Raw genomic sequence first — 21,315 nt, 5'->3', positions numbered from 1 at the left:
TGTGTGTGTGTGTGTGTGTGTGTGTGTACATACATGGATACACACATACATATAGACAAAGGAGTATTATTCTGAGAAAGAAGGAAAGCCTGTGATTTGCAACAACCTGGATGAAACTTGAGGGTATTATATTAGGTGAAATAAATCAGATAGAAAAAAAACAAATACAGTCTTATCTCAATTAAACATGGGATCTAAAAAAGCCAAACTCAAGAGAGTAGAATGGATACTAGGGCTTAGAGAGTGAGAGAGATAAAGAGATTCTGGTTAAGTGGTACAGACTTCTCATTTATGATGAGGGAGTTCTTGGGATCTCAGATTCCACGGACAGTGGAGCCTGGCAGGCTACAGTCCATGGGCAAAGAGTCAGACACACCTGAGTGACTAAGCACACACACAGCACATTTACAGTATGGTGACTATAGCTGACAATTCTATATTATATACAGTATTTTATAATTTATTTACATATGAACCTTGCTGGGAGAGTAAATCTTTAATGTTTTCATAATAAAAGAAAAATGATAATCATGTGTGATGATGAAGGCATTGACTAATCCAGTTGTAATCATTTCACAATGGTGTATGTACCTTAAACAGTGTTTTATGTCAATTGTATCTTAACAAAGGTTCGGGGGGCGTAGAGTGGGGTCAGGCAATGCTTAATGTTAGATTTACAAATTCTGGAACAGGAAACACGAAGAACTTCCTGTTTTATAAAGCGGTTGATGCAGAGTAATCTGCTGAAACTGCAGGGGTGGATTGGGCAATTTCAGGCTAGACAGTTGGCATCACTCAGGTAATAAAGGTGAAGGAGAAAGTATGATTTTAACTTCAACCTTTTCACAGAAATCCTTCTAAAATGTGAAACCACAAAAAATTAATCTCTTTCTGATCAGTTGTAGAGCAGAATGTTAAATTTGGAAAAGACCTTGGAAATCATCTAGTCCAACTTTTAGGTTAGTTAAGAAGTGCAGATAAATGGAGTGATGTTTCCAGATTCACTTAGCTTGTTAGTGATTGATTGAATCCAGGTATCCTGATTCCAAAGCTGGTATTCTTTCCAGTGTACTCGTTCTGTCACTTCAAAATGACTTCCTGCTTTTCTTTCATTTTAAAATCACTCCTGATCCCTTTCTTCTGGTTTCGTTTTATAGCATCCGTTATATATACAGTTTTTTGCTACAAGTCTTTGGCTAAGTTTTGTTAGTCATTCTAATATTATTGCCACTGTGCCAGCTGCCTCCAAAGATTATAGCAGCATATCAAGTAGAAATTTAACAGCTTGTTTACTTGGGCTTGTTATAGGTTCATTGACTATGCAAAATCATCTTTGTACTTTAGTATAATTGTTAGATATGTGGTTCTAGCTGTTATAATGAAACATACACTTACATTTCAATAGATCAAGTTCTACAGTCTCCTAGGAGAGTAAAGTATTTAAGTAGCTTTAATTTAACTACATTAGGCTTCAGGTAATTGTAAAGTATAAGAAAAATTAACATGAACATGGTACTGCATATATTTTATATTTGGTAAAGTACCATGAAAATGTTGTTTTATTAAAACTATGCCTTTTATATTAAGACTTTAAATTACAGCTGTATTATTTAAAAGATGCATTCTACTTAATCCCAGAGAGAAGAATAACATCATTTGAGTAGAGTTATTTTTTAAGGTAAAAGAGATGCATTATATATTGTAATCCTAATACTAAATTGAAATTTTCCCTCAGTGTGTTACAGCAGAGTACGTTGTATAAGCTATTAACATGCATGATCTCTTGGGTATTTTAAGTTTTGCTATCTTTCTAGTTAATAAGTAATAAATTCTGTTATAAATTAGTATTTCAGAAACATATGAGACTTTATAAAGCAAGAGTCTCCTATTACACATGCTTTTTTACACCTTTTTTAATGTAAAATTATATACTAGACAGTTTTTGCTTCAGAACAGATGTGTCAGTGCTCATTGGTACCCCATTCTGTGTGTGTACATGTGTATCCCACTATTTATTTAACTGATCTTCCATGAAAGCACCTTTAGGTTTGTTTTCAATATGTTGCTGTCTTCAAAGCTGAATTGAATACTGTACATGCAACTATGGACACATCGTTTTATATGTGGAAGAACAGGCTCAAATTGATGAACATTAAGGCATTGAATGCATTTTGCCAGTTTACTGTCTAAAAGCTTTTACTGTGGTGTATATTTCCCTAAACAGCTATGAAACCTTTGTTTTCCCACATCCCTGCTCAAACTTGACATTCTAATTAGTCTTTTTTCTAATCTCATATTTGAAAATACAGTAATTTAACTTCATTTGCTATTATTTAACTATTAATGATACTGAGCAAATTTTCACATATGTATGGCCTCATTTTAATTTTATTTCTGTGAATTACATGACTGTATCTTTTATTCATTTTCCTTTTTTATGAGAGTTTTCTATAGGTATATGATTACTAAGTTCCTAGTACTCTTGCCTGGAAAATCCCATGGACGGAGGAGCCTGGTAGGCTGCAGTCCATGGGGTCGCTCAGAGTCAGACACGACTGAGCGACTTCACTTTCACTTTTCACTTTCATGCATTGGAGAAGGAAATGGCAACCCACTCCAGTGTTCTTGCCTGGAGAATCCCAGGGATGGCAGGGCCTGGTGGGCTGCCGTCTATGGGGTCGCACAGAGTCGGACATGACTGAAGCGACTTAGCAGCAGCAGGATATTTGAAATTGTAAAACAGCATCAAAGAGTACAAAGAATTTCTACTTCTATGTATGCCAATAAATTCAGTTTTCCAACTGAAACGTATCATGAAAAAATGTTTTTCTTTACTCTCCATTTGCAGAAATGAATTACCGTATACAACAGCTAAATTGTGGTCTTAGGGGAATCTGTTCATTATGTCAAGTAAATGCTTATATCTTATTTTAACACTTATGGGAAATTAAGTGTATCCAATTGCCATGAGTTATTTTCCTCATTCATATAAGCTATTTACTTCTGGCTTCATCTTTTCCAAGCTTTCTATTATTTACAGACTCGTCAATACTAGTATAATGATAATGTTTTATGACTTTCAATATTCATGCTTTACTTATTGGTTTGTTTTATGGAAGGTCTATGCCAGAAAGGAGGCCTTAAAGGGAGGCTTGGATAAAACTGTAAGCCTTCAGAAAGATTTGTCAGAGATGCATGAATGGATGACACAAGCCGAAGAAGAATACCTAGAGAGAGATTTTGAATATAAAACCCCAGATGAATTACAGACAGCAGTTGAAGAGATGAAGGTAAAAGAAACCAGATAAAACAAATTGTGATTCTGCACAGTCTGCTCTTTTCTTGGTTTAGTAATAGAGGTTGCTTTTTGATTAATTTAGCTTCAACTTTGATATGCATTGTATAGAATGCTTAAACTTTTTATTAATTTTATGTATTGTGGTCAAAACATAAATATTGATAATCACAGTTTGGAACATTTTCCCCTTGAAATTATGTACTATTAAGAGATTAGACTCAGCTACTCATCAGATGTTTCTAGCTGATGCAAATTCAAACTGGAAAAGTGTCAAAGTGTTGGTGAAATGACAGTTGAAAATGTCAATAGGCTTTGTTAATTTGGTGTTTTAAGGGGTTTCTTACAATTTGGCAGTACTAAATATTTCAGCTGCTGGTCTTTAATATGGGTAAAAGGACTGTATTTACATGAGCTTCTCTTGAAACAGTAAGATAAAATAAATAACATTGATTTAGGACCAAGGAAACTGGCATATAGCTAGGTCTTGCAGGTGAAGCCAGGTAATTGAATCTACACAATGGCATTGTAGTATGGCCCTGGGCAACTCAGTAGTCAGTATAATCCTCTTATTTTTTCATGGGTAAATCATCTCATTTCATAACTTGAATGTATGAACTGAAAAATAAAACTTGCATGTAAGTAAATCACCTAACTCAGAGTGAGCACTCAATGATTTTCAGCTATAATGATAAATATTATCTTCATGTAGTAGCAATAACATATTATTTAACATTAGCCTAGGTGAACTATTAATAGATATTTGTTTGGTTTGAAGCCTCATGACAGAGCAAAATCATTTTAGAGCCAAACACTTGGGTTTAAAACCTGCTTTGACCCCTTCCGAACTGTGTAAACTTGGGTAAGTCACAAAAACCCAGTGAAAAATCATTCCCTTGTAATCTGGATATCAAAATACCTGCTTTTCAGAATCATGTGAAAGATGAAACATGGAAGTTCTAATGTAATACACAAAATAGATGCCCCAAACTAGTTAATTATTATTATGATTTTTATTATTGCTGCAAGGTAAGAAATTATATGTACTTTATTATATAGTTTATAAGATTATCCAGTGAATATTGTAATTAAGAGCAGAATGTACTCACATGAAGTGAGTACAGATGTTTAACTGTATTTTACAGATACTTAAACTCAGATGTTTAAATATCAGAGGTATATTATGGTTTTAGTTACATGTAGAAAATAAAATTGAAATATAGAAGAATGACTATATTTTGGAAACAGTAATAGTGTCTAGAATATTAAAAGCTAGAAAATCAGTCTCATCTAATATCGTACATCATTTATCATGAAATATTCATAAATTCACGAATTCATTCATTTATCAAGAAATATTGTATACTTACTGTGTCAAACACCCTTCTAGACATAGAATATAGTAGTGAGCAATACATAAAAGCCACCTGACTTCTTAGAATTTGCATTCTCATTGGTGACAGGGCAGGCAAAGAATGGAGAAATAAACTCATTTGAGATCATGAGAATTTGCCTAAAAATAAGCCAGTGTTGTGAAATAAATCATAGAGTCTAGTTGGGAGTTGAGGGTGGTGAGATGCTGTTTTACAAAGGGTTGATATGTAGGGTATTTGTGAGGAATTATAAACAAAATGAGATACGAATCATAAGAAAAAGGCAGCCTTACAGAAGTATTATCGGGGCACATTCCAGTCAGAGGGAAGAGTTCCTGCAAAGACCCTAAGGCTATCTGGGAAGAGAATGAAGCCCACCTACCTGAAGAGAGTAAAACAGCACAAATGACCTGAGATGATTTGGAGAGGCAAAGTAGGTATCTGCTGATACAGCAGATTTGCGGGACATGGAGGGGTTTTCATTCTAAGTGAAATGGCAGAGCTGTCAGGAGGTCTATAATTATTTTAGGTTTGACTGTGGGGAGGTCACCATGAGGGAAGTTACATCATTACAGAATATGAGAGCTGGAGTGTACTTTGAAAGGAAACTTGTTTACGCTTCTCTTTGGGGGTCAGAAAACAGATATTCCTAGATAGGTCTAATAGTTTACTCCTGCTGCTGCTAAGTCGCTTCAGTCGTGTCCGACTCTGTGCGACCCCATAGATGGCATCCCACCAGGCTCCCCCGTCCCTGGGATTCTCCAGGCAAGAACACTGGAGTGGGTTGCCATTTCCTTCTCCAATGCAGGAAAGAGAAAAGTGAAAGTGAAGTCGCTCAGTCGTGTCCGACTCCTAGCAACCCCATGGACTGCAGCCTACCAGGCTCCTCTGTCCATGGGATTCTCCAGGCAAGAGTACTGGAGTGGGGTTCCATTGCCTTCTCCGAGTTTACTCCTAGTCATAGGCTTTATCTGAATATATTTCCCTCTATCCCTATTCCTTTCTAAGCCACTCTATCATATGCCATTCCATTCCATTCCATACTGTTGTATAAAGCATGTGCCTCCCCATTGCCTTTGCCTTCACATCTCAGCCTTTCATGGCTGTTCTTACCATCACTTCCTGTGCTGTGTAGCCACTGCTTCAGGTCTCAAAGTAGATAATCAGCAGTCAGCGTGCATTCAGCTGTTCTGTTTCTCCCAGTTCCTGTGTTTGTCTCTGGCCCTCTTCCCTCATTCTTTGAACCCTTTGCTTATCTGGCTAACTGTTCAGTCAGATCCCTTTTTCTTTTCCAGTACAGGAGAGTAGACTGTCTCAAATTTAAAACTAATTTATAAAAAATCCCTGACATGAGTGGCCCAGCCCCACAGTCCACATTGATTTGCATGTTTAAAAAACTGATCTAGCTACAACATTGGTGCATTATGAGCATAATAATGAAAAGAGAAGCAGCTCAGACAGCCTGGGCCAGTAGCAGCAAAGGGAGTTGGCGTTTTCTGGTCTTCTGTCTGCCAGTCAAGGTAATCGCTTTGTCTGTCCCCTACACAAAAGGGAGCGATAGAACCTTGTCCAGGCCTTCACCTGTGCTCGTGTTGAGAGCACATTTATCTTTATTGCTGGAAGAGAGTGATACACCTACTCTGGCATCTCTCCTCAATATACTCAGATAAAAAGTAGAGACTTTCTTCTTTTTCTTTACTTTCTGCTCCTGTATTTTACTTGATAATCCTGTTTTTTACTTTTTTCTCTGTAAACAATTTTTTTTTATATTAGCATCAAAGAGACAAGGCAAGTTGGATTAGAAACATCTTATTCCAAATGTCTTTAGAAGGCCTGCAGTAAGTCTAATTTGAAATTTTATATAAATCCCTTTTAAAAAAATTCTGGAATTTCAGTTTTTCACGATTTTCTTTTTCTTTTTTTTTTACACCGTGTTAACTCCAGTCCTAGGGTTACCTGGACTTCAATTCAGTTGCTCATTTGTGTCCAACTCTTTGTGACCCCATGGACCGCAGCACGCCAGGCTTCCTTGTTCATCACCAACTCCTGGAGCTTGCTCAAACTCATGTCCATCAAGTTGGTGATGCCATCTAACCATCTCAACCTCTTTTGTCCCCTTCTCCTCCTGCCTTCAATCTTTCCTGGCATCAGTCTTTTCCAATGAGTCAGTTCTTCACATCAAGTGGCCAAAGTATTTGAGCTTCAACTTCAGCATCATTCCTTCCAATGAATATTCAGCACTGATTTCCTTTAGGATTGACTGACTGGTTGAATCTCCTTGCAGACCAAGGGACTCTCAAGGGTCTTCTCCAACACCACAGTTCAAAAGCATCAATTGTTCAGCACTCAGCCTTCTTTAAGGTCCAACTCTCACATCCATACATGACTACTGGAAAAACCATAGCACTGACTAGATGGACCTGTGTTGGCGAAGTAATGTCTCTGATTTTTAATATGCTGTCTATGTTTGGTCATAGCTTTTCTTCCAAGGACCAAGTGTCTTTTAATTTCATGGCTGCAGTCACCATCTGCAGTGATTTTAGAGCCCCCCAAAATAAAATCTGTCATTGTTGCATTGTTTCCCCATCTATTTCCCATGAAGTGATGGGACCGGATGCCATGATCTTAACTTTTTGAATGTTGACTTTTAAGCCAGCTTTTTCGCTCTACACTTTCACCTTCATCAAGAGGCTCTTTAGTTCTTCTTCTCTTTCTGCCATAAGGGTGGTGTCATCTGCATATCTGAGGTTACTGATATTTCTTCCAGCAATCTTGATTTCAGCTTATGCTTCATCCAGCCTGGCATTTTGATTGATGTACTCTGCATATAAGTTAAATAAGCAGGGTGACAATATACAGCCTTGACATACTCCTTTCCCAATATAGAACCCGTTCATTGTTCCATGTCTGGTTCTAACTGTTGCTTCTTGACCAGCATACAGATTTCTCAGGAGGCAAGTAAGATAGTCTGGTATTCTGGTCTCTTTAAAATACCTTCACTTAATATACATGTATTTGCTGTTCTCATTCTATGGGGAACAGGCTAGAGCAACGATTCTCACAATGAAGTGAGCATCAGAATCACTTGGAAGGCTATTAAAACAGAGTTATATGGCCAACCCTAGGATTTCTGATTTAGTGAATCTAGGCTGGACCCTGAGAATTTTAATTTGTAAATACGTTTCCAGGTCATGCCCAGGAGTAAGTTTGGTGGTCCCAAGGAACCATACTTAGAGAACCGCTGGTTCAAGATACGGGCAATGAAAGGTGTCCAAGCTTATGATGGTTAGCTTCATAGAAATATGTGGAACAGGGGACTTCCCTGGTGGTCCAGTGGTTAAGAATCTGCCTTGCAATGCAAGGGACACAGGTTTGATCCTTTGTCTGTGAAGATGCCATATGCCATGGAGCACCTTAGCCCATATAACACACTACTGAGTCAGCACTCTAGAACCCACGAGCTGCAACTACTGAGTGCATGCACTGTTTCTACTGAAGCCCATGTGCCTAGAACCTGTGCTGCACAACAAGAGAAGCCATCACAATGAAAAGTCCGCCTGTTGCAACTAGGGAAAGCCCACGTGCAGCAATGAAAACCCACCACAGCGAAAATAAATACATCTTAAAAAAATATATATGGAACAAAAGCTACCACTTGTGAGGAGGATTATGCCTAAACTATGCCATTTAGTTTTCTGTCTTTAAAATGTAGAAATCATCAAACTCAAATCCAAATCCTACAACACATTTGAATACCTTCTTAATCATATAACCCATGGTTGCCCATGGTGTGTATTCTCCATCATTACCAAAAGTAATAAACTCAGCTGATTCAACTGTGGGAGTGTTGCTGTGGGTTACTATGAAGACTAACCTTGAGATGAGCTTTCAAGCCTAAGTACAGTGGAGAAATTGTTCATGATCTCCTTTTCTCATATCTTTCTTCTGTGAACCTTTTGAAATTATAAAACTGATTTTTTAAAAAAAATTTATGAGCATCTAAATAGCAAGGGGATATACTTCGCATTATGCATTTTTGATAGTTGTGTGTGTTGTTCATAACTTGTATAAATTGTAATTTCATTCACTGGATACACTGGATCATGCTTCTCCTCCTCATGGAGGATTTGAGATGGGCTTAAGACAAGCTGTGTGAAAGAAGACATGCAACTCCCAGGATGATGTACTTTAAACTCACTGAACCTCAGTTCTTGGATGTATAACATAAAGGAAACAAAACTCATTTCACACGATTTTGTTAAAGATTCAGTGAGTTCACACATATAACATGTCATGGCACACAGGAGCACACACTAAGTGATTAATATTTCTCAAAGTCTTTTTAATGATAAAGTTACAATAGCCAAAATATGATTTGTGTCAAACAAATCCCATGCTCAGTGTCAAAAAACAGATTTATTTTAGAATTTTGAAATAAAATTTCAATTGATTAAAATCAGTGAAGGAAATCATTTAATAGTCAAAAGAGCTTGCATTTGCCATCATATTTTATACATTTTAAGGCATTATGGGCCTAAATCCAAAGACATAACAGGATCATGTTGAAAGGCATTTTATAGTTGAGTTTGTCCATTTACCTGCAAGAACCTGAATTTCTTTACCTGAGGGCTTCTGAGGCCACCGAATCCCGCTTTTTCCACCTGAGTCTGGCTTCGCATACCGGGAAATTAACATTTCCCCAACAGTGTTCAACCAATGATGGGAGATGGTGTGTGAATTTCTCAGTGTCCTCACCCTTGAGTGGGATAAACCTCAGCCATGTGTTTCCTGTGCTTCCCACGTGGCTCAGTGGTAAAGAATCTGCCTACCAATGCAGGAAGATGTGGGTTTGATCTCTAGGTCGGGAAGATCCCCTGGAGAAGGAAATGGAAATCCACTCCAATATTCTTGCCAGGAAAATCCCATGGACAGAGGAGCCCAGCAGGCTACAGTCCATGGGGTCACAAAGAGTTGGACATGACTGAACAACTGAACACACACACACACACACGTACACCTGTTTCGTAGACCTTCCTAGCAGAATTAAACTTGTCACCAGCAGCAGTTGCTGGGTTTAATAAGTATACCCTTACAATCTCCATTCTTTTTTCCATTCCCCACCTCCCTACCACTATTTCCTTCACATCACACATAAATGACTTACGCTTGAAAGCTCATCTCAAGGTTGACCTTCACAGTAACACACAGAACAACACTCTGTAGTTGTACAAATTGAGTTGATTACTTTGGCAGTGAAGGCGAGTACATACCATAGGCCACCGTGGGCTATATGAGTAAGAGGGTATTCAAACCTGTTGTAGGATTTGGATTTATGTTCGATGATTTAAGGGAGCATTTAAGGGCTTTGCTTTGGATTTCATGTTGTCACCAAGTAGGAGTAACTCTATATTGGGTATCTTAATACATTTTTCCTGGAAGGAGAGAAGACTAGAGTGATACTGAACATATAATTGATAAAGATACAGCAGTGACTGACTAACCAGGATAGGGAAGTATCTGATCTTTCTCTTACTTGCTTTCAGTTACTTAACACTTTTCTGTTATAATATGTTCCCAAATATAGCATTAAGAAGGCTTATTTCTGTTAATTATCTTTTGATTTAAATAATGATATTTGTACTGATTTCATTATTCATCCATCTGAGTAATTTATAAGTGGTTTCAGTTCTGGTCTATGAGATTTTTTGAACCTAGTTAGCATTGAAATATTCATTTCTTGCTTATTTTGTGTGTGTGGATATCTGTGTGTGTGTATGTATTCTCCACAAATACACATCTGCATACAGACTACTGTTCAAACTATTCTGATTAAAGATCCGTTATATTCTGAGTATATTTTTCCTGCGAGTTTCCAATTGTAACCAAACTTAAATTTATGGAAGTGATTGGAGTCAGTATTGGATTTATTTTTATTAATCTCATTCTAATGGAGATGTTACAAGGAAGAAAAATTATGATACATAGAAATGCATCTTAGAAGTCAAATCATTGCCTTGCTATTAAGAGAGCATTTTTTTTTTTCAGAGAGCTAAAGAAGAGGCCCAGCAAAAAGAAGCAAAAGTGCAGCTCCTCACTGAGTCCGTGAACAGTGTCATAGCTCAAGCTCCACCTGCAGCACAAGAGGCCTTAAGAAAGGAACTGGACACTCTGACCACCAACTACCAGTGGCTCTGCACCAGGCTGAATGGAAAATGCAAGACGTTAGAAGTCAGTCACTTTTCTTGACCTTTATCAATTACTACATGCTAACTTATGGTTGTATGTGAAATTCTTAATCTTATAATGATTAAGGACATGAACTCTAGTTTAAGGACTACTTAGGCTCAAATTCCTTAGTCAGGCTAACTTACAAATTAGCTACTGGGGGCCATTTGCTTAACGTTTATAATCCTATTTCCTATCTGTAAAAAGGACTTAAAAATCAAAGGATGTTGAGAAAATTAAATTAACTGTTATTCTGTTTAAAGTACAGAGGGAGGCTGAAGAGGGAAAGGTTATATGTGTGTGTGTGTGTGTGTGTGTGTGTATATGTTTATATAACTATGACTGGTTTGCATTGCTGTATGGCAGAAACCAACAGAACGTTGTAAAGCAATTATCTTCCAATTAAAAGGGGAAAAAAAGTATTTAGCCTAGCACTCAATAAATGTGAGCTGCTCCCTGTCTAGATCTTTTTATTATGACAATTATTAGATCACAAAATCCCATGAAAAAGTTTTCTCAAGATTTATATTGGGTTTGCCAAGAAGTTCATTTGGGTTTTTCTATAAGCTATAATGGATGTACCCAAATGAACTTTTTAGCAAGCCAATAGAAACTGGTGTCTCAATTGATTACCAACCATGTAACTGTATCAAAAACAATCTATGATTCTCCCTCTGAAAGTATTGTTTACTAACAATGGGTATATTGCCAAGTAGCAGAAAACTTAACCTGCTATCAAATGCTGATGCTACCAGATACAACAGACTAGTTGGGCTTTAAATGCTTCCCTGGTAGCTCAGTCAGTAAAGAATCTGCCTGCAGTGCGGGAGACCTGGGTTTTATTCCTGGGTTGGGAAGATCCCCTGGAGAAGGAAATGGCAACCCACTCCAGTATTCTTGCCTGGAAAATCCCGTGGACAGAGGAACCTGGCAGGTTTCAATACATGGGTCGCAAGAGTCAGACATGACTGAGCGACTAAACCACCACCAGTAGAAACTGGTCTCCCTTTTTTTTTTCATATATTTGAATGTTCATAAAGCTGTATAAGTATCTCATCAGGGAGATTTTCTGGGGAGACAGTTTATCTTATTATAATTGTCTTTATTGATTGCTATGCCCTACAGAATTCTTTACAAGATATTGTCTACCTAGCATTTTGGGGGCATTTTACATAATATTTATTATCATAAGCCCTGCTTTATCTTTTCCACATGCCTTAGTCCTTAGGTTATGATTCTCTGAATGTGCCTGCTACGTAATTCAAGTGTCTCAGTTGATTACCATGTAACTGTATCAAAAACAAGCTATGATTCTCCCTGTGAAAGTATTGTTTACTAATAGTGGGTAGAGTGCCAAGGAGCACAAAACTTAACCTACTATCAAATGCTGATGCTACCAGATACAGCAACTAGTTGGGCTTTAAACTAAGCCAACTTCTGCACAAACTGAATCATCTTTGTGCATATTATTGATAAAGAACCCAGGTATACCTTATTTTTGAAAAACATGATTGTTTATGGAGCTTTTTTATATTTAGAGACCAGATACAAGTCATGGGCTTCCCAGGTGGCTCAGTGGTAAAGAATCTGCCTGCCAATACTGGTGACAGGGGTTTGATCCCTGGGTTGTAAGATCCCCTGGAGAAGGAAATGGCAACCCACTCCAGTATTCTTGCCTGGGAAATCCCATGGACAGAGGAACCTTGCAGGCTAGAGTCCATAGGGTCACAAAAGAGTTGGACACAACTTAGCCACTAAACAACAGCAATAAGTTATACCTGTAGAGTTGCTGTTTTTCACTTGCTAAGTCTTGTCTGACTGTTTATGACTCCATGTACTGCAGCACACCAGGCTTCCCTGTCCTTCACCATCTCCCAGAGCAAACTCATGTCCATTGAGTCAGTGATGCCATCCAACCATCTCATCCTTTGTCGTCCTTTTCCCGTACTGTCTTCAGTATTTCCCAGCATCAGGGTCTTTTCCACTGAGTCAGCTCTTCGCATCAGGTAGCCAAAGTACTGGAGCTTGAACATCAGTCCTTCCAGTGAATATTCAGGGTATACTTTCAGAGATCATTTCTATAGTTCATTACTAGAGAAGTTCCTCTTAATGTGTAGACCACCAGTAAAGTAGACCTTTAAAAATATTAAAAAAATATCTTTTGCTCTGTACTCAAGATTTCCAATATTACAACTCCCAGGTTTCTCCACTATCAGTTCTACTTCCTTCTTCATTTATCAGTCCTTGTTCATTTTTTATCCAATTTACTCCTCATACACTTGACTAGTGCCTTAATAGTTTCCAGGAACTATTATAGCTGCTGAGGATATAAAGGAAAATCTCTTCGATTCATGCTATGTCAGTGCTACAGAAAATAAAGAATGGGAGGGGAAAAGATGACACTGATAGTTTCCAGGAAATCAGAACTGATTCACTATTTGGTTATATGAGAGAAGGGCTTTTTATATCTAGGAAGTTGCTTTCTGATAGTAGTCAAATAAAACATTTTAATATTATTTTCTTAAGTTCTTAGTTTCCTTACATCTTCATTGTTCTTTGCTTTGTATTATTCAAGTTGTTCACTTAAAAATATGCTACTCCTCCATGAATCTGTTTTGGGGTATATTTTCCAAAGAAATATTTTATTTTTGTATTAAGAACAATGTTTTCAAGATTTTTTAATGAATTATCCTCTAATTTCTCATCTGTAATGACACTGCTAAAGTTTCTTCTTTGTATTAAAGTTATCAAATTATTTAGCCTGTCTTTATTCCTTCTCCAGTAGTTTGGAATACATATACTATTGATTTTATTTTAATGGGACCCTTAATTATTATCTTGAATACCTTGATCACAGTATCCACCAGTAATAAAGATTTCTGTGCACCTCTCTAACAATGATATGGCAGAACCACTAGAATCATTTAACTCTGAATTGACTTCCCATCTTCCATATTATTGTTGTACCTCATTTCTTATTCCCCTAAATTATCAGTGTCATTGCCACTGTGCTTTTGAAATTATTATTTGTTTAAATTTGCCACCACTATTTTACCAATTTCTGTGATACTTTTTCCTTTTTTGTATATTTCTTTTGCTTCTGCTCTTTCATTGAGTGTGATTAGCAAGTGCTCTCAGATTTTATATGACTAAAAATATCTTTTTGCCCCCTAAGTGTTGAGAAATAGCCTAGCTGAGCATATAATTATACTCAGAGAGTTATTTTTTACAACCCTGAAAAATGTTATTCTATTTTCTTCTGAAATGTCTTGCTGTCAAGAAATCTGCTGCCAAATTATTATTTATTTTCAGTTTTCTTTGGTATGTTTTCATTTTCTCTTTGTCTTTGATGCTTTGCAGTTTTAGTCTATTTTTCTATGTATAATTTGCTTTCATTTTATCACACAGTGATATTTATAAGAACAGAAAGATTATTTCTCTTTTTGGTGGTTTCCAAAAGTTTTGGAGAGAGATTTTCTTTCTCCCAGTCTCTCCATTCCTTCCTAGGAGAACCTTTATTAGATCTATTAAGAATCGCCCCATCCTGTATTCTGATTCTTGATTTCTCTTTAATATTTTCTGTATTTCTATAATTTCTTTGGTTCTGGGTAATTTTCTAAAATCTGTCTTCCAGTTCTCAAATTCTCTCTTCAACTGCCTAAGGCATAACTTAATCTTTGATATATAAATATATTCATCTCTATCTGTATACATATCTATCTGTGTGTGTGTGTGTGTATTTTTTTCCAAGGGCCATATTTTCCATTTCTCAAGGTTTTACTTACTTGTTTGGCAAATCTTCTTTTCTACCATCTTCAGCTTTTGTGTAATTATCTCTGTTTTTTCCTTGAAATGATTTAAGCAATATATTTGGTTGAGAAGCCTCAACTTAATGAGTATTAAGCATGAAACAGTTTTGTTAGTCCTATAACTAAAACCAACCAGGTTAAACTCCATTTAGGCCTATAGTTTGCTTTTTAAACAGCATTTCAGTCTGATACCATCTGTTTTCATTTACTTTTAGTTATTAAAATTTAGTCTGATAAATTTTTATCTCATACTTTATTAAAATCTTCCAACAATTTAATCCTGTGGATTCAGTAATTTATACACAGGTGAAGTGAGAAAAAAAAATGAGCTTACAGTTCCTTTATCTCAATTTCTGGATAATAATCTTCTAATTTTGGTATATGGGAGGATAAGGAAGGAAAAATGCACCCTTTATCTGGTCTTCTTTTCTTGGCTGGGTGCAATTGCTATTAACATTTTGTTAATGCCCACACACATCTGTGATGATGTGTCTGTTTTCACCAGACTCTATAGGGTATCACTACTGATCTGGCTTGTTCTCTATAGTCTTGTGTTCTGATGGAGAGCCCAGTTGGCCTTGTTCATATGAACTTTGAACCTGAAAAAATATTTCCTGAGCACACATGATAACCTTGGAGACTTCAACAGGAATTTCAAGCTGACTCTTGCCAGTAGCCTTATAATACAGAGAAAGTTAAACCCTTTTTACTCAGGCTTTTGTGATATCCTGGAATCTTACCCACTACCTCCTAAACCAGCCTGTGGGCACTGGCAGGTCCCATATTGCATAACTCTTAGGAATGAGGAACGTGAAAGATTTGTCCTTGATTCCTTTTTGTCCATACCAGCAGTTCAATAGGGCATACATGTCAGCCATTCCCTTCTGAATATTCGCACACACTTGAAGAACAGTGCTCTTTTATATCTTGGAAAGGGACCAGATGAGTTTCTAAACGTCCTCATAAAAAGGCAAAAAAGAATTGCCTAACTTTTCATATTCACCTCTTTTTTTTTTGTTCCCACAGTCCCTGCCCATTAGAGCCCTCTCTCTCTGTCTAATGGGAGCTTGTAGAAACATCTAGCAAAAGTTTTGTGAACGTGGAATGTTCTTAAGTATGAATTCTGGTTGTTAGTCTCAAGAAAAGTAGATCCTACTGGCAAATTTTATCACCAAGCTAAACTTCTTAAATGTAAAATTCTTTGAATGAATCTATTATCCCTTATCACAATGGATGGGTTCTACTATTTGTTACATCTAAAATAGTGAGTTTTATCATGTGATTTGTAATTTTGTGTTTGTGAGCTCATCTATAATAGGAATTGTAGTTTACTGGAAGTTCCTTCTGTGCTAGGCTATTGGAGAATCCTTAAGAGTCTTCTGTTCGTCTCTACCACAGTGTGAGAGATGTTGTGTTCTATCCTCATGTGTTATATAAACTTGGGTTTCACTTTCTTAGTGTGAATACTCATTTTCCAATCAAAATCCAAAGGATTCTCAGCTTTCTTGCTAATTTCTTACACCCCAATGGATGGGGATTTTTTAGTTCTTGTTTCCAGGATAGGTGACACCCAGCTTTATGCTTTTCATCTCTCTGGAATGCATGAGACCAGTATGTCTTTTCCCATAGGAAATTTGTTTTGAATACCCCAGCTCTTATGTTCGGATATGGCAGTATTTTTGTTACACTTAGTTTCCCAATATTTACTGTTTATACTACCTGAGGACTTTTCATACTTCTCTTATAAATCAGCTGTGAATTTGAAATACATTTTAAATACTGTTTCTAGAGGAGCTTGGTGGGCTATAGTCCATGGGATCCCAGAGTCAGACACAAGTGAAGCAAGTTAGCACACACGCATCATTTTAATATGACCAAAGCAGGTCGTGGGAAGGGATTACCAAATCACCTCCATTTACCATTTTTAATGGAAGTCTCTTTTTTCTCTTGTACTTTTTTCAAAGCCACTTTGACTTTGGTGATTTCAAAGTAATGTTAAGTTCCAAATTGTTAAGCTTAACAATTATTCTAAGTGGCTTTTAGCTCCAATTCAGGCTGCAAGACTATATTTTATTTTGCAGAGGTGACCTGAAAAGTCAGTACATTTAGCTTCTCCAGCTGTGCCCTTCAGATGCATTCAGGACACAAGAGGCCATCTATCCTGATGGTTAAATCAGCAAGGTAGTTCATTATCTCAATCTGCAACAAAGTTAATAAGACACATTACCAATCGCATCTCCTTATCTTCAAAGCTCTAAAGTACACTTGGCTATTTAACGGGATATTTATATTTTCCCACTGGGATATTTGCCCAGAAGGAAGATAGTCTGTAGTCCAGCAGGAGCTGGAAGTGACCCAGATTTAAGATTTCTATCACTTTTTAAAGCAAAATACTTAATTACACTTTCTGTGATAAACTGTACATGAATTACCAGGCAAGAATTGGTAGGCTCAGAGACAGTGTTCTCCATCATTTTCAAGGGCTGTGAGAAAAAGTGAAAATATGGGAAATCTGATAGAATTTTTAGTTTCTCTTAGGATAAAATGTCCTTCCTATATTTATTTTTGGTGATGGCAAAGGGGTAGCAGGGCAGGTGGTAGTGATTGCAGTGGTAGATTTATACATTTGCCCAGTATTTACAATAACAAGGCTAATGGAAAATGACTGTTAAAATATTCTTTTTATCTAATGCATCTTCCTACTTTCTACCAGCAGACATAACCTTAATCCAGAAAATGGTCTTTATTAAAAAGGGTTTTATCACACACATGTGGATGCCTCAACAATATACTACTCAAATTTGCTTGTTTTGAGGGTTATAGAAAGTGGTAACCTGTAATATATTGTTTACTAGGGCTTACTTTTTTGCCCAACATTTTTGTGTCTGGGCCTCATCTATAAGGTTCTCCTTGAAGTTTTCATTTTCACTTTTATATTCTCTGTGCAAGTATGATACATGGAACAACAGACTGGTTCCAAATAGGAAAAGGAGTACTTCCAGGCTATATATTGTCACCCTGCTTATTTAACTTATACGCAGAGTACATCATGAGAAATGCTGGGCTGGAAAAAGCACAAGCTGGAATCAAGATTGCTGGGAGAAATGTCAATAACCTCAGATATGCAGATGGCACCACCCTTATGGCAGAAAGTGAAGAAGAACTAAAGAGCCTCTTAATGAAAGTAAAAGAGGAGAGTGAAAAAGTTGGCTTAAAGCTCAACATTCAGAAAACCAAGATTCTGGCATCTGGTTCCATCACTTTATGGCAAATAGATGGGGAAACAGTGGAAACAGTGTCAGACTTTATTTTTGGGGGCTGCGAAATCACTGCAGATGGTGATTGCAGCCATGAAATTAAAAGATGCTTACTCCTTGGAAGGAAAGTTATGACCAACCTAGATAGCATGTTAAGAAGCAGAGGCATTACTTTGTCAACAAAGGTCCATCTAGTCAGTTCAATTCAGTTCAGTCGCTCAGTCGTGTCCGACTCTTTGCGACCCCATGAATCGCAGCATGCTATGGTTTTTCCAGCGGTTAATGTATGGATTTGAGAGTTGAACTGTGAAGAAAGCTGAACGCCGAAGAATTGATGCTTTTGAACTGTGGTGTTGGGGAAGACCCTTGAGAGTCCCTTGGACTGCAAGGAGATCCAACCAGTCTATTCTAAAGGAGATCAGTCCTGGATGTTCATTGGAAGGACTGATGCTAAAGCTGAAACTCCAATACTTTGGCCACCTCATGGGAAGAGTTGACTCATTGGAAAAGACTCTGATGCTGGGAGGGATTGGGGGCAGGAGGAGAAGGGGACGACAGAGGATGAGATGGCTGGATGGCATCACCAACTCGATGGACATGAGTTTGAGTAAACTCCGGGAGTTGGTGATGGACAGGGAGGCCTGGCGTGCTGGGATTCATGGGGTTGCAAAGAGTTGGACATGACTGAGTGACTGAACTGAACTGAAGTATGATATGGTATATGTATACATTATTTTGTCACTGGACATTAAGGCTCTTTTCCTCATTTTTAATTTTTGGTTATTACAAAAATACTGAAGTGGATGTTCTTGTAACTGTCTTTGTTTTCCATGCAAACCAGTTTCTCTGAAGATATGTATCAAAAAGTGGAGTTGTTGAGTTGCTACGTATGTGAATATTTACCTTACTGGGAATGATAAATTGTTTTCCAAAATGGCCATTCTACTATACATACCCACCAGCAATAAATCCAAATTTGTGTTAATCTCCTCTCACAATTGAATTGGTCAAATTAAGCATGTGTTAATCAAAATAATAAATATTTCATTGTAATACTGATATATATAGTCTCCTGGTTACTAATGAGTCTGAACATATTAGTAAATATTTATCATACACATGTATCTTTTTCTTTCAAATACTGGTTTAGGATTTTATTTCAAATTTCTATTAGGTTATTTGTTCATTTTTTAACTGACTTGGTGTTCTTTTTGTATTACTCATCTATTACTAATTTTGCAATTGTTTTCTTCAAGTTGAGACTTTTTCAATTTTTTCCTTGTGTATTGATGAATAGAAAGTTTTAATTCTAGTGTTATTAAGTTTATTTATCTATTTCTTATGGTCAGCTTTTTAAAAAATGTCTTAGATACACTTCCCCATCACAAGGTCAAAAAATATTCTTTTATATTTTCTGGTAGCAGTCTTAAAATTTTGCTTTTTCATGTATGACTCTTTTTGAATATTATTTTTTTTACTGTATATCAAGAGTCATTTAAAAATACTTATATCCTTGAGATAGTTTGCATCTATATTTCTATAATATACCATTAGGAAATAATTTGAAATAGGGATGGTCGTGATGGACCATTCATGATGATGGTCAACACATATATATAATAGCTAACAAAACTAAAAGTAGTCTACCTTTACAGTAAGTGTTGATTTTTAAGGAAACCAAACTATAGCCACTTAAGTAAAACATTGCATTTTTATTTAGACTATATCTTCTTAGTAATATGGAAAAAATTATAACATATAATGTTAAAAAGACACTATAGTTAAATCTGTACTTTTAACTATCTAGGTGTTTATATATGATGAAATTTAGAGGAGGTCAGAGAAAGTGGTAGTAGCTGATCTGTTGTGATGTTAGGTTTATATGTGCAATTCTATGCATGCTCTTATTTTTGTATTTCCCAGTCTGTAATGTTGGTGATTTTTTCATTTAAAAAAGTAAATCACTGAATCTTGAATTTATTCATGTAATACAATTTTTCCTTAATGATTTGTAATTATAAATGTATTAGATGCTCAAAATGACTAGCTGCATTTTCAATGATCTACTGCAAAGGAGAGATGAAAGGTGTAAAATAGGTTTTATTTTTAGAAGTTTTAAAAATGCAAATACCAGAGTCACACATTCACTTTGCTATCAAAACATTTCATCCATGATCTTCATTTCTTTCACAGGAGGTTTGGGCATGTTGGCATGAGTTATTGTCATACTTGGAAAAGGCAAATAAGTGGCTAAATGAAGTAGAATTGAAGCTTAAGACTACTGAAAATATTCCTGGTGGAGCTGAGGAAATCTCCGAGGTGCTCAGTGTAAGTAGTGAATTAATATAATTATGATAATTGATATGCATTATTGAAAGATGTCAAGAACCAAATACGAAATAAACTCAAAGAAAACCACACAAATATGAGAGTTGCTATGCCTTCCCCAGCCCTAGCACTTGGGATAAAACCTTTGATTCCACTATGAACCTTCCAGTCTAAAGGTTTTAAAGAGGATTTAAATAACCTCTTACAAAGGACATTTGCCTTTTGCTATATCACTAAGTTCTATGTTGACATTTTGTTTTACCTATTTAAATCTACTACAGACCTGCAGATACAGTTTGAATGCACAATTTTGCTCCATTGGAATAGAGCTAAACAGGATAATAATGTAAAAGATTTCCACTTTAACAGCTACCATCATTGAATTGGAGCATAATTTTACATTATTTAAAAATCATAAATTTATAACTTTCAGAATGTTTCAAGGTATGAAATAGGCATGCTTTGTTATTGGGAATGTATCTTTAAAATGTTCATACCTTTTAGTTATATATAGAATATTAGTACATTTTCAGATTTTCCTTTGGAGGTCTTTAAGAAGTAAAATTTAAAGGAGTTTGCATGTATAAACTTTGATTTATGTGAATTTCTGACAGTCATTCATGTCCTATCCATTTTATTGTGCTTTTGGATAATCCTTTATATGTAATGAATATGTAGTTTTTTTTTTTTTTTTGTGGGAATAAAACAATGGCAAATTCTGGAATTTATTGGGATTGAATATGTAGTTTTAGTCTATTAATACATACTGTGTATAAAGCCATTTGTGGTGCAGCCCCTTTGTAAACCCGCTAAAACAAGGTACATAAATAAAATGTTAAGAAAATGTAAAATGGTTTTGACTGAGTAGAATTGGAATCCTATACATTGCAGCATAAACCTGGGCATGATTATATCCAACTTCATTTTCTCAAGAGAATTGTAAAACTTTGAGGTATCAAAAAATAATGAGACAGGACCCGGTCTCAAACAGACTATAGACAGACTTTGTCCCTGTCTTATTCAGAGAT

At 36.3% G+C, this 21,315-nt stretch overlaps 1 protein-coding gene and 1 pseudogene across 9 annotated transcripts in view; both read left to right on the top strand.

Moving 5' to 3' along the window:
- DMD (dystrophin) overlaps positions 1 to 21,315 on the top strand; it is a 2,656,945-nt gene that overhangs the window by 1,213,064 nt on the left and 1,422,566 nt on the right. For all 9 annotated transcript variants that reach the window (XM_027533579.1, XM_027533577.1, XM_027533571.1 and 6 more), the window contains 3 exons: positions 3,120 to 3,290; positions 10,714 to 10,896; positions 20,153 to 20,287. In XM_027533579.1, the coding sequence (XP_027389380.1) occupies positions 3,120 to 3,290; positions 10,714 to 10,896; positions 20,153 to 20,287 (489 nt within the window). The remainder of the gene's footprint in view (positions 1 to 3,119; positions 3,291 to 10,713; positions 10,897 to 20,152; positions 20,288 to 21,315) is intronic.
- LOC113888314 lies at positions 12,947 to 13,063 on the top strand (annotated as a pseudogene).

This window comes from Bos indicus x Bos taurus, chromosome X (genome assembly GCF_003369695.1).
Source record: "Bos indicus x Bos taurus breed Angus x Brahman F1 hybrid chromosome X, Bos_hybrid_MaternalHap_v2.0, whole genome shotgun sequence".
NCBI lineage: Eukaryota > Metazoa > Chordata > Mammalia > Artiodactyla > Bovidae > Bos > Bos indicus x Bos taurus.
This window is presented reverse-complemented; position numbering and strand designations above follow the sequence as displayed.